The 16,983-nt window shown below is 46.4% G+C and overlaps 1 protein-coding gene across 4 annotated transcripts in view; it reads left to right on the top strand.

Annotated features, from left to right (window-relative positions):
- sulf1 (sulfatase 1) overlaps positions 1–16,979 on the top strand; it is a 35,591-nt gene extending 18,612 nt beyond the window's left edge. Inside the window, exons 6-21 of one of the 4 annotated variants that reach the window (XM_070985656.1) lie at positions 2,313–2,463; positions 2,556–2,731; positions 2,897–3,025; positions 3,641–3,697; positions 5,996–6,122; positions 8,212–8,419; positions 8,990–9,236; positions 9,337–9,433; positions 9,545–9,639; positions 9,806–9,877; positions 10,651–10,823; positions 10,926–11,068; positions 11,256–11,379; positions 12,903–12,936; positions 13,987–14,037; positions 14,868–15,020. In XM_070985656.1, coding sequence (XP_070841757.1) covers positions 2,313–2,463; positions 2,556–2,731; positions 2,897–3,025; positions 3,641–3,697; positions 5,996–6,122; positions 8,212–8,419; positions 8,990–9,236; positions 9,337–9,433; positions 9,545–9,639; positions 9,806–9,877; positions 10,651–10,823; positions 10,926–11,068; positions 11,256–11,379; positions 12,903–12,936; positions 13,987–14,037; positions 14,868–14,901 — 1,918 coding nt within the window. In that variant the 3' untranslated portion in view covers positions 14,902–15,020. Of the gene's footprint in view, positions 1–2,312; positions 2,464–2,555; positions 2,732–2,896; positions 3,026–3,640; positions 3,698–5,995; positions 6,123–8,211; positions 8,420–8,989; positions 9,237–9,336; positions 9,434–9,544; positions 9,640–9,805; positions 9,878–10,650; positions 10,824–10,925; positions 11,069–11,255; positions 11,380–12,902; positions 12,937–13,986; positions 14,038–14,867 lie in introns of all 4 variants that reach the window. The other 3 variants (XM_070985657.1, XM_070985658.1, XM_070985659.1) reach the window with 3 other exon arrangements.
- The last annotated feature ends 4 nt before the right edge of the window (positions 16,980–16,983 follow it).

Here is a 16,983-nt window from a genome sequence, read left to right as displayed (position 1 = left end):
TGCCATTTCTGCTCACTATTCCTCTTTCTTTGGGTTTCCCAGCACTGTTAGTGTTTCCCACTTCCTTCCTCTCACTTTCTATCCACTTAACATTCCCCTCGGTCTGTTTGCTCTCCCGCTCTCTATCGGCATATCTCTGCTCGTGTCTGTGTCTCAGTTTATCTCTCCCTCTGTGTCTCCCACTGTCTTGTCTCGTTTTTCTCATCTCTTGCCTGTGAAATTCACATAAAGGACTTCCTGATCCTGTCCATATCAATCAGTAGTTTCTCCCCGGGGCTCTCGGGACGAGAGGAATGCATTGTGCGCCTCGGAACACCCTTTGTGACATTATTAATTTATTTTTAGCTCGAGCCTCCGGGTGAAGGGGGTGGGACTGGGGCCCGTGGGTGACTGAAGGGGTTGCCCCAGTGATTGTGTGTAGGTGCAGCATGTGTGGAATATGCGGAGTGGTTGGTATGAGGGGGTGTTTGTTGATGCGCACACACACACACACACACACACACACACGCTCCCATAACCGATATTTTCACTGACAGATGTTGTGTAACAAATTCCTTCATAAATATGATTTTGACACTGTTCCATTTTGAATTTGAGTTGGTTTAACTCAAACTGTACGTCTGCATGGTGTGTGAATTGTGACAATAAAGGTTGTCTTTCTTTTAAGAAGCTCTGGCAATTCTCTGCATAAGCCAGTATGTCCCTGTTAAGGTCATCCACTAATGGAAAGATATGTCTGGTCTACCACTTTCTGTCTTACATACTGTACCTCTACTTGGTGATGCACGGAGCTGGAAAGAGTCTGCGTGGCGGTAGGGGAGGAGCCGCCTCATAAATCAAATGAGCGTCTGTACTTTTGACAGCAACAATAGCAGGGGAGGGTTTGATGTTAATGTCATTAACATTCCTCTCTGAAGGTGTTTTTACCCTGTCTCTTAGAAGTAAGACAAGCTCCCGACTTATTTTAAATACTATAGATGTGCTGCGGTTTCTCAATGGCGTGTCTGTCTATAGCTGGGAGTGAATAGAAGTTATTCTGGTCGTCGCTCAACAAGTTGCTTTAGGGAATGTCACTAATCCTCACGTGGGATGTGTCTGTGTTAAGTTTTGTAAGGTCAGGAGGCATTCCGGGGTAAACAGCGTGCCCTGGGCTGCTGTAATCCAGGGCTAATACCACAAAAACGACCTATATGCGACAGGTGGCAGGTGTGACCTCTCCTATGGACTGGCTTCATTCCACTGACCTCTGCATTCCTGGTTTCCTGGTGCCCAGGGCCCCATACCTTGGTGGCCCATTGCCCAGAGACAGGTCCCTTTGTGGTGCTTATTAGACCGCCTGGCTAGGTGGGTGAAGAGTTCATCCTTTTCACAAAGCAGGCCTGAGGAGACGAGGGCAGAAGGCAGCTCACTCAATCAGAGCAAAGCAGCTCCCATAGCAGGTCTTCATTTAGTACCCAAATCTGGATTCTTTGTCCAGCGGCTGCTTAATCAGGGGCACAGCCTCTTCCTTCATAGTTTATTTATGGAGAGAGTAGAAGAAGAAGGGAAGTTATTGGTTATTCTCACATTACATTCCAACACTACAGAGCAGACTTAGAATCTCAAGCTAACTACATGTGCATGCAGTATGTTATTCAGAAACTATTTTGCTTTGATCTGCAGAAATTTTGCAGACACAAAGTCACGTTCAAACATTAGTCTGCTGTATATCTTTGCTTCACAGCTAATACCTCAGACAGGTGAACAGCTCTTCTCAGCTATAATTCCACAAACAAGACAGCCTCCCCCTTCCTCTTTATCCACTCTTGTTATTCCCCTATTTCAAATGACCATGACTTATTGAGTTTTTGCTCCAGAAGTTGTTGCAAACTTGACTTTGGGGCCTTTTATTTTCATAAGCATGTGCCAACCCTCAAATGACTTGTCCGTGCCAAGAGTGCAGTGGAGCAAGGAGACTCTCGTCTCTGTGTGAGGGGAGAGATGGCCTGAGAGAGGTGTGGAAAAACAGCTAAGGTGCTGGCTGCTGACTATTAAGACGTTTCCTTCAACAAACAGAGCAGCTATTGATGCATGTCAAGAGCAGTAGACAACTGTGGCACCTGTTACTGAGCAGTAGTTTGTGAAATGTAGCAGACAGGTGTTTTTTGGCATCTTCATAGCTGTTACGTGCTCTGATAACTCACATCTTGACAAACATCCATAAAGATTTTCTTCATCAGGCATACAATATACATGTATGTTCTATCAATTGTAAATACAAACAACCCCCCCCCCCCCCCCAAATTCATGTCTATCTCATCTTTCCCTCCTAGCACCCCCAGCTATAACTATGCCCCAAATATGGACAAACATTGGATCATGCAGTACACAGGCCCCATGAGACCCATCCACATGGAGTTCACCAACTTCCTCCATCGGAAGAGGCTGCAGACACTCATGTCTGTGGACGACTCGGTGCAGAAGGTAAGTGTAACTATGAATAAACTTTATTAGGATTTTTAGCATCTGCATAGTCCACTGTCTATCTTCCCATCATCGCCCATTTTATTTCTCAGGTTTATGACATGCTTGAAGAAACTGGAGAGCTGGATAACACTTACATCATCTACACAGCAGACCATGGCTACCACATTGGTCAGTTTGGATTGGTGAAGGGCAAGTCAATGCCTTATGACTTTGACATCCGTGTGCCGTTCTTCCTGAGAGGACCTAACGTAGAGCCAGGGGCAGTGTAAGTCCACGCAGCAACCAGAATCATTATCAGTGTTTCTTATCGTACAGATTATGTTGCCTCCACATTGTAGAAGGTGTCTGAAGTTTTAACTTCCTTTGTGTGGTTATTTTATATCACCGTATGTGTTTCAGAAGATTAAGTGAACTTTATGTGCTTCTTCAGAAACCCTCATCTGGTGCTGAACATTGACCTTGCTCCCACGATCCTCCACATCGCTGGGCTTGACACTCCTCCAGACATGGATGGAAAGTCCATCCTTAAGTTGCTGGAACAGGAGAGGACTGGCAACAGGTCTGTATGGATACATCAAGCCATGCTGGTAATGGATATTATGTACAGTAATTGCACAGTGTGCATGATATGTGCAACAGTCCTATTCGTTTGCCCTTATTGGGCAAATGCAAATTTCCAGGGCCAAAATAATTGCTTTTGCTCCAGCTGAACACAAAGTGGGTTCAGGGCAATTTGGTGGATTTTCCTTGGCTGTGGGACTTTGGCTGAGATTCGCTGAGGTTCTTCTTATGAAGTTTCCTGTTGAATTTGTTTGCAAGTTGAATCATTTGTTTCCCCGGCAAAACCCACCACACAAACAATGTCCAATATAAATGCAAAATCATTGTCCCTTGCTCGCCATTTAAAACAGCTCAAACAGTTATTGGTATTATATCTCCATTATTACAGAAGAAAATCAGTAACACTGGGAAACATTTCCAGAGCAACAGGCTGAACTGGGATAACCTATTTAATGCCCAAAGAGCATTTACACCATTCCCTTGTACCCACGAGGTTTCAAGCTTGCTATGATCAACATAATGTTGGCTAGCTGCATACCTGACATACTGTCGCTGAGGGTGAGTGCATAGGCCCTATGAATTCTACAAACCTTGTGCGTTCTGTTTTTTCCAGATTCAAACCCAACCGGAAACCCAAAGTCTGGAGGGACACATTCCTGGTGGAGCGAGGGTAAACTGGGGTTCTTTATTCCCTTTCCACACCACAGGCACATCCGTGTCGTTGCAGAACATTGTGTGTCACACAAACCTGACAAAACATTTCAGTGAACCCGAAATGTGCAAGTCTCAAAGCACGCTCCCTCATCCAGCAACACAGCCGCCTTCCTCAGTTATTTGTTATCTGACAGACATTTCCTGACCACAGTCGGCTTGGAAGGCAGTGGCGGTGGAAGAGGTTGAAATATTCAAAGTTGTTTGGTAAAGCTATAAGCGGCTGGCAAATTATGACAGTTCACGCAAAAGGCGCTGACACATGTGTAACCAGGCCATTTGATCAGTTACAAGAAAAACAGGCAGAGTCTTTGTCTTATGAAGGAGCCTTGCATATATTGAGCACATGATCGGGGCGCTAGACCTGAATCAGCCTGCTGTTCCTGCACTAGCGGAGACAGACGGAAGATACATTTCAGTAGAGATGGTAGAGCCAGACACGCGCAAAATAAACAAAGGCTAGCCAGGCTCAGGATGATGTTACCTTAGGAATGGCTAGCGGGCTCATGCTCAGTCCACTCAGAGGACATGTCACCAGCTCCCTCACCGTGGAATGCTGCAGCCGCGCTACAGCCAAGGCTCGACTGCTTCCCCTAGACTTTTCCTTTGTGATATGTATCGCATACAGCACATGCTCTCTCGCAAACGCTGTGAGGTCTTTATTTAACCTCTCCTCTGCTGCCAGATACATGTTGCAGAAAACGATACCTCCAATCTGACAGCCGGCTTTTGTTCACCTAACATGTTAAGCTGTGGTAATGCCAGGGGTACACTGACAGAAACCTGACATCTTGGAGAGAAATAATCCCATCAAGCTTGTCTTCACATGACACAGGCAGCCGAGCAAAAGAAAAAAGGTTAATATGAAGTAAATAAGAAAGGAAAGACATTGGGCAGTGGTAGGAAAATGAAGAGGGAGAGAGCAGTTACACTGGTTGAGGCCAGATTGTGCTGGCAGCATGTGTAATGATACTGTATATTACAGTATGTCATGTTCTCCCGTACAGCTGCTGTTTTCCCCCACTGTCATTTCCTCACAATCCCTATTTTTTTCCAAATAGCTGGCTTGGCCTTCCTATCTCCTTTCCACTAATTTGCTCATTTGCCAGCAGCGTGTCAACATCTGCAGACACGTCTCCAAGAGTATAAAAGAAGCGCTGGTTAGCTCTGCTGCCGCACACGCAGACAAGTCTCCTGCTGGCATACGTTTGTGTGACAGAAGAACTAACCCGGTCTGTGGGGCCGCTGTGTATGAAATGAAAGGAGTGAGACCTCTGACCCATAGCGGCTTTAGCTCTTTTAATCCATCCCTCCATTAATCCACACTGTTTAGAGAGGCTGTCTGCTTGTGCGCTTGTCTCTAAATGCTGAGATTAGCCTCCACAGTCCTTTCACTCTGTTCCTCAGGCACAGATGTAGCAGCGCATACACAGTAGCTAATGTTTTTTTGTACAGTCCTCACACCGGTCATGTGATACGCTCTGTGATTTAATATCCTCACATGACCTTACAGTACTGTACCACTGAGCCTGTGAAATGCTGATTGACAGCTGGGACTGACTACGTTGTTTGGGAATCCAATCATCTACGTAATGCAGCCATCGGGGTGTGACATCGACAACAACTGTTAGCTCTTTAATCACTCTTGGCTAAAGGCTAAAGACCATAGCCAAGTCAGTGTGTGAACATTGGCTGTCTTCCCCTGGAACAGGACGGGATCGGACAACACAACAACGGGCCTACTCTTAAAGGGGACAGGTTGTTCTGCTGCGTTGTCGCCGTCATTCTGTCTGTGTGTTGTGAGCAGCCAGTCCGTGTTGGCAGCATTAGGGATAGAGCAGGGGATGGGGTAAGGGGGGGGTTGGCATGGCCTGAGCAAAGACTCAGCCAGGACTTGTGGTGGTAGCAGAGGAGAAGGGGGCAGTGCAGTAGAACGTGATGCCAAGCCAAGGTCAAACAGCTTGGCCTGGAGCTGAGCAGTGGTGTGAGGCTGTGCTGAGCTCCATGCCCAGACCCTCTGGCACAGCACAGACGCTAAATAACTTATCCATTCACTGGCCATGACCATGAGTAGCACACAGGACTGGCCCTGGCAGAAAGTAAAAAACAGGAAACTCTCAAAGTGAATAAAACTTTAATTCAGCGCACTTACGTTGAGTAATACTTTAATAGTTTAATAGTTTATTGACTCCCCTGAATAAGTCCTTTTGTTGATGCTGATTCCCTCTTAATTTTGTTTACTTGTGTTGTTGTGCAGGAAGATCCTGAGAAAGAAGGATGACTCTGTGAACACTCAGCACACCAACAGCCTTCCAAAGTACAAGAAGGTCAGAGAGACTTGCCAGCAGGCCGAATACCAGACACCCTGCGAACAGCCAGGACAGGTAAAACAAACACACCCATGTGCACTCTGCAAACCTTTTTTGAGCAGAAATGATTTCCCCTGATATCCACCGATTAAAGTTCCTTCAGTTCTGTTCTAACAGTAATGAGTACCACTCCTGCGGTGACCTCCGTGCTGCCTCTTGAACTATTCCGCAGAGCCACAAGTGAATTAGTCATTGACAGCACATCAGTTGGTTCATAACTGGACCCTTTTGCGCTGCTTTGTGGTGCATTGGTACTTCCCTTTCATCTGTGCCCATTAATTCTCTGGCAGACCAACAGCCAAGTGCTACAGTATGTGGCCTTGGAGCACACAGACCAGAACAATACAAATTGTTACAAGTTTCAGGTAGCGTTAAATGACGGGCAGAGTTTCTGAGGAGCTGACTAATGTAGTCCAGATCCAGTTTATGGTCGCATAAATGTGTGTGTGTAACAATCAGTTGTTAAAGACAGCAATGGAGCGATTCTGATGGAGCTCAGCAGCGTGTGTCGTGTGAATGCATGTGAGACTGTGGGTGCAGTATGTGCGCATGCCTGTAATAGTACAAAAGGTGCAGAAATGTAGTCATTTACAGTATACGTCATAATATGTAGCTGCATAGCATGAAGGATAAGATGTATAAATGGCTCATCTGGCATGATTTAACATCCCTGTGAGCAGCCTGAAATGTGCGAATCGTTGAGTGTTTCTTAGGGTGGAATGGCACTTAAACACAGATACAAATACATTTTATTATCTAATCTGTCTCATTCCAGCTCCTCATCCTCTGTTGGTTACATACACAGAGGAAAAGTGTAATAAAGAACGTAAATCAACTCACCTCCCTGTCACATAAACCTTGCCTCAAACTGAATCATTCTACTGAGACAGCTAAATGTATCTTCGATGAGGACATTAAACCTCAGCCTTGACCCTGATTTAGGTTAGAATGAGAGAATTTTTGTTTTTGAAAGCCCCCCTTTTGAATATGACCACACCATCTCGGGTTCAGACAGACAAGATTTTTCTAAGAGCATAGCCCGTCTTGTGTTTTTGTCGCTGAGCTGTTGCGGTCCTTCGGAATTGATCATGTGATAACTGTATGGGTCTGTTGTGAGTATGCTAAATTTATTCACCAGGGATGTAGAACCTCTGTTACTGCATTTTTTGGGGGTACATAACTTTCTCCTACCTCTCCTCTTTGTCTGTTTCTCATCCATCTCTGCTCTCCTGCTGCTGCAGCGGCACTGTTGTGCTTTAAAAGCGCTCACAGGAGGGAGGGCGAGGGAGAGGGATAAAGAAAGACAGATCATTTTCATCCCTGAGTGACGATACATCTCTCACCCTCTCCCTCGCGTCTTGTCTGATGCTGATATAACAGCTCCGTTGGGCCCGTAAGCTCTCCGTCACTATACGAGCCTTCCAGAAGAAACCTGATCTGCCTTATGGCTCTTTGTTTGGATCCACGTTCCCACACTCACCACTGATCATCTGCGCCGTGCCCTGCAGATGTGTCTCTTCCATTTATATGAGACCTAACCGGCGGTGCTACCCACAGAAATTAGCCTCCGCTTTCATTTCCTCATGGGAATGGATGTTGAGAAAGGCACAGAGGATGTAGACAAATGCGTGGATATGTATTTACACAAGTCGACTGCTGACGCACTTGGCGCAGATGTAGCAACTGTGAGAGTGATAGGGGTTTCCGCTTTATTTTCTAGACACCAGACAGGCCCAGTTCATCTCATGTGGTCGTTTTGGTTTATCTTTCCTGCTGCTTTTCAAAGTCATTCTGTCCCACAGGCTTAGATTTGCCTGATCTGTCACAAGGAGTTTCTCAAACCACAGCAAAACAGAGGCATTGTCTGAGATTGAGTTGTTCATATTCTTAACATCTATAGTGTTTATTAGCTGTGTCAGAAAATCTCTTCATTGCTTAAATAACACGTGGAGGTTTCTTAAAAACACACATCTTCTGTTCACTTTGGATTGTTCTGATTTCTCAAAATCCAGACAGACTAATTAAGTTAGGACTGAGAAAACTACATGAAGGGATTATTATTTCTCCCGTTTCATTTCTGTTTTTTCTCCATTGTTCCTGACAGAAATGGCACTGTGTGGAGGAGATCACAGGCAAGTGGAGGATACAGAAGTGTAAAGGCAGCTCGAAAGAAGGCTCCAGGAAGAGGGCCCGCAGCCTGAAGCCCCGCAGCAGTTACGACAACAGAGAGAGGGGCTGCGACTGTGGGGACGCTGCCATCAAACCGTCCAGAACGGACCGCCGCTCCCACCGCCAGCTCTCATCTGGCCAGCGTGAGTGCACATAAACCTTTTGTTTCTTCATCCAGTATGGTATAAGAATATGAAGTGATGGAGGATTGGATGTACACGTGTGTAGGATTATTGTGGTAATTTCAGTCGGGGATCTGGCATCGGGCAGGCTACTTAAGTTGACGTGCAGCTTTTTCTTAACTCACATCGTATTGATGTCTGTCTCTCAGTACCGGAGAAGAAGAAGTCTGCAAAGGCTCAAGTCTTGATTCCCTGTCGTGGATTATTCATGCTGTAAAGGGAGACAGATGCACAGAAAAAGCAAACATCCTGCAACAAGTCCTGCAATTAGTCCTGTGGATGCTGCCTCGTGTGTGCGCTGTTGAGATTGTCAGTTTTGAGTGGTTTGATGCCCTCTAGTGTTGTGTAGAAAAGGTGCAACTGAAATATGAACTTTGATGATCCTTAAAGATGCGCTCCAGAAATGTCCCAAAATTAATACTTCTAATGGGGTTTTAAATTCATCAGGAGCACTGAAATAAGGAGTTATCGTCAGTTGAGTAAGTACACAGATACTAAACTCTACTTTTTTTTTTTTTTTAAATTTAATAGGTTATCAGCCACGTTTCGTCCACACCCGCCCAACGAGGTCTCTGTCTGTGGAGTTTGAGGGTCAGATATATGACGTTGACCTTCAAGCAGACGATCAGTCAGCTGTCCGCCGCCGCGTCATCTCGAAGCGTCACTTCAACCCCGAGGACCCAGAGTTTGACTTGGGCTCGGATGACGGTTCAGAGGAAATGCTGGCGGATGATACCAATGCTGTCGGATACCCAAACTCTGTGAAGGTCACCCACAAGTAAGGAGGCGGCCTCCCTTATAATGACCTCGCTTCTCACATGCATATATGGCTGTCAGAAGAGAGGTGTATGACAGGTGTGTTCTTGCGTCTGTTTCAGGTGTTTTATCTTGATGAATGACAGCGTGCACTGTGAAAGAGAAATCTACCAGTCCTCCAGAGCCTGGAAAGACCATAAGAGCTACGTGGACCAGGAGGTGAGTGTGCGAGGAGACGTAAGCGAGGCACCGGGCCTCAGGTCACTCATTTTCTCAGCAGTCTGGGATCTGTCATAATAGATAAAAGATTTATTCCATATTTAATTCCAGATTGAAGCACTTCAAGACAAAATCAAAAACCTCCGGGAGGTAAGAGGCCACCTGAAGAGGACGCGACCAGACGAGTGCGACTGCGGCAGGAGGAGGTCAGTCATTTAAATCTCACCTCCAAAATACATTTCTCTCTTTCATGTTATTCCCATGCACAATGCCAGTAGTTGTTTAAGGCCTCATGCAAAACCCTATTGGAGTCCACGCCTAAAAGAAGTGTTCTGTCTGGTCCTTAGTCTCTTTCTCTGTTTATAAAACCAGCTATTATAGCAAAGGAGACAGAAACAAGGCAGAGAGGTTGAAGAGCAGGAAAGATCAACTCCATCCGTTTAAGTGAGTTTCTCTTCCCCTTTAATTATCGGTTTGCCCCATTTAGTGTCACCCCTGTCCTCATTTACTGATACTGACCATGACTTGAAAATATTGTGTCTAATGATGCTGTTTGACTTCACATTTCTGTCCTCATTGCTGAATATCTGCATTGTCTCTGCATGTCAAGTTTAGACATACAGCTCACCCTCATTTAGATATCATGGTAGTTCCCACATGACCAGTCCAGCATGTGTGTGTGTTTTGTATGTGTTCTGTGAGGTCTGTGGTCCAAAAAAACAAATGGGTTCCTTAAGCAAGAATGTCATGTAGGCATTTTCATTCAGTGTTTGGTCCCTGGGTTGAGCTTAAATGACAAAGCAGATGTATGGCCAGGGACCTATTTTGTGTGTGTCTGGAAGTGATTGAGTCGCATGGAAAGATAGAATGACTCAACAGAGGAGGAAATCAGTCAATCCCTCAAACACAGTGATCAACTTGCACCAGGAAACATCGGGAACAAATTGTGCCAATACAAAGCAGCTGCTTTTTTCCGTGTCCATGCAGGGAGGAAGAGGGGGACAGTGGCTAGAATGTCATCCCGGAGAAAATTGGACATAGCGAGAGCTTAAACATGAAAGTAAACAGACTGTCGCATCCTGGCATCGGCGGTGCCTCTCTGGAAGTCCCCCTCCACATCTTCCATCATTGTGGTTGCTGGCATTAAAGAGGGCGGGGGGCTGATGTCATCTCTGCATCCCGCCGGTTTGTAATTTCCTCGCGTTTCTTCCCAACAGGGAAGCCGCGCAGGAAATGGACGTGAAGGCTCAGTTGTACAACGAGATCCGGAGGAGGAAGAAGGAACGGAAGGAGAAGAAGCGGCAGAGGAAAGGAGACGACTGCAGCCTGCCGGGCCTCACCTGCTTCACACACAACAATGACCACTGGCAGACCGCTCCCCTCTGGTCCTGTATGTATATTGGCGTCAGCCTGTTATCTGTAAGCTCTTATTAAGATATTTGTTAGCAGCTGCAGTAGAATTGACCGCAACAAATCTGTTTTTACTGTCCAGTGGGTGGATTCTGTGCATGCACCAGTTCCAACAACAACACCTACTGGTGCCTGAGAACCATCAACGAGACACACAACACGCTGTTCTGCGAGTTCTCCACTGGCTTCCTGGAGTACTTTGACCTCAACAGTGACCCCTACCAGGTGGGTGAACATCTGTCTACAGTCATTCAAGCTGTTAATGACCGTCCTGCTTCCTGTCTGTGTCTCCTGAACTGTTTTCATTGGGCCCTGTATCCTAAAACTAGTAATTATGTTGGAGACGGACAAACGTGAAAATATATCGCGGCACTAAAACAACATTTTTTGTGTGTTTGTTCCACCCGTGCAGCTGACCAACGCGGTGTATGCAGTGGATCGGGAGGTGCTGAACTCTCTCCACGCCCAGCTGATGGAGATGAGGAGTTGTCAAGGTTACAAGCAGTGTAACCCTCGTCCAAAAGGATTGGATGCAGGTAAAAAAAAAGAAAAAAAAAAGCTGATTTTCAGCCTGTTTATTGTTCCTACTTACCTGTCCTGAACTGTTTGGACATCTGGCCTGTCACACTGGGTGTAGTGGTAGTTTTGTTGCCAACAATGACTGAAACAGAGTTCACACACAGAAGAAGTAAACAGGCGATTAAATCTGAATTAGCTTGAGTTGAAAGAACCCTTGATGCATATGAGCGACTGCATGGTTGTATTTCAGGCCAGTCTTCTGTGGGTTTTTTTGAGTCTGCTTCAGTCTCTGTGGTGTATGTGTGTGTGTGTTTGCACATATCTGCATGCTGCATGTGTTTGGGGACAATCCACTCAGTGACGTATGCTGAAATTTCAGGTGGAAGTCAAGGAATCATCACCAAGTGTTATGTGTTGTTTGTTGATGTGTGTTCACGTGTGTGTGTGTGTGTGTGTGTGTGTGTGTCACACGCACACACACTCCGACCCCTCTCTCTCAGCCCAGGACCTTCCACTCTGCCGGGATATTTCCCCCCTTCACATATACTGAGCTCTAGCCTTTTGATTAGTATTTTAGAATAAAAATAAGTTGTCCGCTCTGGCTATTATCCCCTCTGTGACTCACCCAGCGTTAGAGATATTATTTGGAGGATGCTGTCATCACAGCAATTGAGGCTGTCATTTTATTTGAGCCCGTCATGCATCACCGCTATAATCAGCCACAATATGTTTTTTTACGACCACCGGGCGGCCCAGGCACCCTCGCAGAGCAGACGATCCCAGCGACGGAGGCAGTTAATAAGTAATGCGGCGATGACCAAAGCCTGTACGGTTGGTGTGTGGCATCAACTGGCTGCATTGTTTATGTCCCTCGGATAAAAAGTTAATGTGTGTAATTACCAGCTGGAGAGTGGAGCACTGGGGCGGCCAAGCTGCTCTGAGAAAACTGATTGTGTTTCAGCGCTGGCATGCCGAACTTGTCAAAGCCATGCCAACACATGTCACATAGCAGCCTAAAATCTCTTACTTGTGCTGGCCGCCCTCGCCGGGGTGCGGTGCCAGCGCCGTGAACCAATGAAAATTGCTGTTGCGGTTACATCAAGTGATGTTTTTGTTGGAGGGGGAGATTATTAAAGCTAAACTGGTGTGGTGAAATGGATCTAGCAGCTACTTGCACTTATTTACGGAGTGTGACTTAACCGTCATTATCACTGGATAACCTTGTGTGTTTTTCGCTTTGAAGGGGAAACCCAGCTGAACTCTAAACCTCACAGAACCACTCAATCCTGCTCAGCCCTCATCTCTCCATCCAGCCCGATCGTACGACCTTTCGAATTTTCCCTCCCTGTTTTCAAATCCGAGACCTCTCCTCTCTCTGATTGCTCCCGTCCTCGTTCTGATCATCCAATAATTGCATTTCTCCCTAGGGAGTAGCAGCTGTGCATGAAGGAATCTTCAGTGTGAATGATCTATTTATCTCCCTCCCGTATCTCCTTGAATCAAAGCATTAACAATCGATTGCTTTTATTTTTCCGATCAGGAGGTAAAGATGGAGGAAGCTATGAGCCACACAGGTATCCACCAATTTTTGTTTCTCTTCAGTGGCTTTTTCTTTAACACCTGCATGGGCCGAATTTGCCTCATTCCCACTAATACATCCGTCCATGGAGTGCTGGCGCTTAATCTGTGGCTGCATGCTGGGGACACGCTAACAAATCATTTTTTTTCTCATTAAAGCAGCTTCATTTGTTGTCACCTCTGTGCACACCACCTGTCTTCACTTTAATCTGCCGCGTAACGTCAGCCTGCAGCTATTTCAACATGGAATATTTTGCATATTTCCAAACCTTTTGCTTGAGAGCGCAAGATTTATAGCAGCTGTTCAAACTTAGCCTCAAACTAGATCCTTTTTTTTTTTTTTTAAAGCTCTCCTACGATAGCATGGCTCAATGAGAATTAAGAAGTCATGTAGGGAGGGGCTGAATATGTGCTTCTACCTGAGACCCACCGAAGCATCAAGTGCACGTGAATGACAATGCATGATACTGTACCATCCCCCCCATGCATCACATTCTACATGAAAGCTTAAAGGAGGAGATCGACGTTTTGGGAAATTAGCGCGAGAGTCGGACAAGAAGAGCAGCTCCTCTCTTGTGTCTGTCCGTGCGCTGAATATGAAGCTTAAGTCAAGAGCTGCTTAGCTTAGCCTGGCTCTGCAGAACCTCGAAAGCCAATTCGTTAAGAAAACTGGAGCGCAAATACGACAATTAGTATTAGTTTAGCTGTGTGCACTCGCCTCCAGTCTTTATGCTGAGCTACGCTAACTGCCTCATGGCTGCAGCTTCATATTTACCGCACAGACATAAGAGTAGCATCAATCTTCTCATCTCACTCTTGGAAAAATACGCAAATTTCCCTCCAAAAATGTGGAGCTACTCCTTTAATATCACCCTCCATGCCATATCAGTCATGTCCACAACAGCCATCATCGCACTAGTGTACATTCTCATTCTGCTCATGGCCATTAGCTTGTGGTAGAGTGGACGTTTGAGTTGCTGTGACCTCTCTGTCCCCCCACTGACCTCTGCCCCTCTTGACCTGTGTTTCTGGCACCTGCTTACCAGGCAACAGCAGCATCGAAAGTGGTCAAAGAGGAGACCGAGCCTCTCCTTCCTGTGAGTGCCTAAGCCTACGTCAAAGCCATCTCCATTCTCTAGCTGCAGTAGTTACAAGAAAGCTGATCTCACAAGGACAGCCGGCCTAAAGCGCCACTGATGCTTCTTTTTCCTCAGTTTTTACCTGCAGACATCAAACTGAGCCCGACTCTGATTTAGCCTTTCACTGCCATCTTCTGTTGTTTGCCTCTGTTTCTGATAGCTTTTGGATTTTTTTTTTCTGGGGATACACCATTCAGCAGCTCATTTTCTTCTTTTTTTTTCCCCTGAGCATCTTCTTGTTTTGTTGTTTTTGTTTCCTCTGCTTTTAAGTTCTTTTATTCCAGGTTGCCTGACTTTGCATTTCACACCCGTGCAGGCCTTTTGTTAATAAGCCGTTGCATTTTTCTCGTGCAGCTCAGTGTGTTAGTCTGTAACCATGGATCATTAAATGTTTTTCTTTTCAGTCTGTCTGTCTAATGTGAATTTCTAAGGCAGCATGTGTTTGCACTACTCATGGCTTGAGCTTAGTGTGGGTGCTGTGTTTATTTAGTTTATCGAATGCAGCTCTGAGGTGTGTGTGTGTGTGTGTGTGTGTGTGTGTGTGTGTGTGTGTGTGTGTGTGTGTGTGTGTGTGTGTGTGTGTGTGTGTGTGTGTGTGTGTGTGTGTGTGTGTGTGTGTGTGTGTGTGTGTGTGTGTGTGTGTGTGTGGATGGATGTTGCTTGGGGTCTCAAACCCCATGGAGCTGGCTGCTTTAGAGAGAGCTGGAGGCTGGGCATGACTGCATGGTGTGTGAGTAAACTCTTCTTTCTTCCATGTTCTTACAGTCTTCTGGTTTTGTTTTTGGCAGCACACAGCCAATATGGGACGGACGACAGAGTTAAACTACCCAACTTGACAGACGAGGAGGTGAACTGGCAGGGACTGGAGGATCTGTATAGCATAAACGAAAGCCTTTATGAATGTAGGCCTGACTACAGCCCCAGCCCGGACGACTGGGCCAACTTCCAGAAGGATGTAGATAATATATTTGCACTGCGACACGTTTTAAACAAATTCAACCGAACCCATGAGCTCGACGACGCCACCCTGCCAGAGCTGGGCTCCGGGGCCGGGGGTGGAGGCCTTGAAGAGGGCAGCGGAGAAGAGTTGGGCCCGGCCAGCCAAGTCTGGCCGGGCCTGGCCGCGGAGGCTCGCCTCACCACCCCCGCCCCCAGCAAAATGCCAGCACCAGCCACACCCAGGCCCACACTGGAGAGGAAACTGGAATCTGTTGTCAACGACCTTCCTGAGAGGCTTATAGACAGACCTTGGGGGTCTGTTGCGTCCCCGGTGACGGCATCATCATCAGGTCCAAGAGGAGACGGGGTTATCTCCCGGAGCGACACGTGGGCGCAGCTGGAGGAGATCGAAGGAGAGACGTTCAGTGGGAACGGACTAACGGAGCTGGAGACGCGACACGACAACCTGCTGCGTACTCACAACAGCCTGCAGGCCCAGCTGGAGCCTGGCCTGGGCCACGGAGAGCAGACCGGCCCTCAGGGTCTTGACCTGGGCCTGGACCTTGAAGAAGAGGACATATTCCAGGCCCAAGGCTACCTCCCTCTCTCCTCACGGACACTGAGGCCCAAGGTGCAGGCCAGCACCAGCGGGAGCCCCCCAACCACACAGACTAGAACCCCACAGAGTGTCGGGTTGGTACTACAGGTGCTGCCTCAGTCGGCGCTGCCCCTCACCTTGGACTACGAGGGCAGCGGCTCTCTGCCTCAACCCTCCAATCAGACCCTCTGAGGCAGACGCATGCGCTGGCCAGCCAGCCGATGAGCTGCTGGTCGCCATAGAGACACAGAGACACAGTGATTGGGAGATGAGCTTGCCAAGAGCAATGGCGAGTGATGCCACCTCAGTCAGTCAGAGTTGTATAATGAGTATTAAAGTTATTGTTTATTTTTTTACAGGTGCCTACATTTATTAGTAAACAGTGTTATGTTGTTTTGGTTTTTTTCAAATATATATTTAGAGAAGAAAAAGGCCTTAATGCAGCTAAGCTTAAGTGTTGGGATTAAAAATGATGAATTCCTTACGGATGACATCATTGATGTTTTTAATGTATGTTTTTATGAAAAACACGTGAGTGGTGAAACCATTTCAGCAGCTGAACGAGTAGCATCAGTCGGCCAAAGGCACGCTCACATCACAGGACGCCTCATCAGGACACTGTCCCCTCATTATATACACTAAAGCAACATTTGACCCCAAATGCACTTTTGAACTTTTCCCTGTTTTGACTTTGGCCCCTCATTGAAATTTGTGTCCACTGTGAAATCCAATTTTTATGAAAAGGAAAGTTAGATTTAACATAAATGCAGAATATGTTCTCCAAATAGTTTGTAATTCCAGTATATGAGAATATTTTTACCCCCTTGCCATTTGTCATCAACACATCGGAGAGTTCAGACAATCATGGGACAGTTTCAGCAGCTGGCGTCATCTGAATGATCCAGCTGCAGCAAACGCATCTGAGCTCACGGTTCACTGCACCGGCTTGTCACCATTCACAGCCTTTAATGTCACAAGTATCACAATCACTGGGGGGTGAAAATGTTCATTGTGTCACTTTTTTTTAAGAAATGTCCCCAATTAATCACATGGTGTACGATGTAGTGCTTTGATAATCCAGAGTATTGTGTTGCACATGGCCAATTCATTTCAAATGTAACCGCGTATTCCCTTAAATCTGGTTTTTGACAGCACACTCTGTTACAGCTTTGTCTGACAGCGTAGTCAGTAGTTCATCTCTGCTGACGGTTGTAGTGTTGGTGCGACCGAGATGTTAGAAAACTGGTTCTGCAACAACCCGACGCTGTCCTCTTTTCTTGACAGTGTGTGTGTAGAAGTGTTAGAACACGTCTGGTTTCAGGAAAGCCATGAAGCTGTTAAGAAATAAACCCTTTCAACCTTCCCAG

Source organism: Chaetodon trifascialis, chromosome 18 (assembly GCF_039877785.1).
Source record: "Chaetodon trifascialis isolate fChaTrf1 chromosome 18, fChaTrf1.hap1, whole genome shotgun sequence".
Taxonomy (NCBI): Eukaryota; Metazoa; Chordata; class Actinopteri; order Chaetodontiformes; family Chaetodontidae; genus Chaetodon; species Chaetodon trifascialis.
The sequence above is the reverse complement of the archived record's forward strand: the minus strand, read 5'-3'. Positions and strand labels throughout refer to the sequence as shown.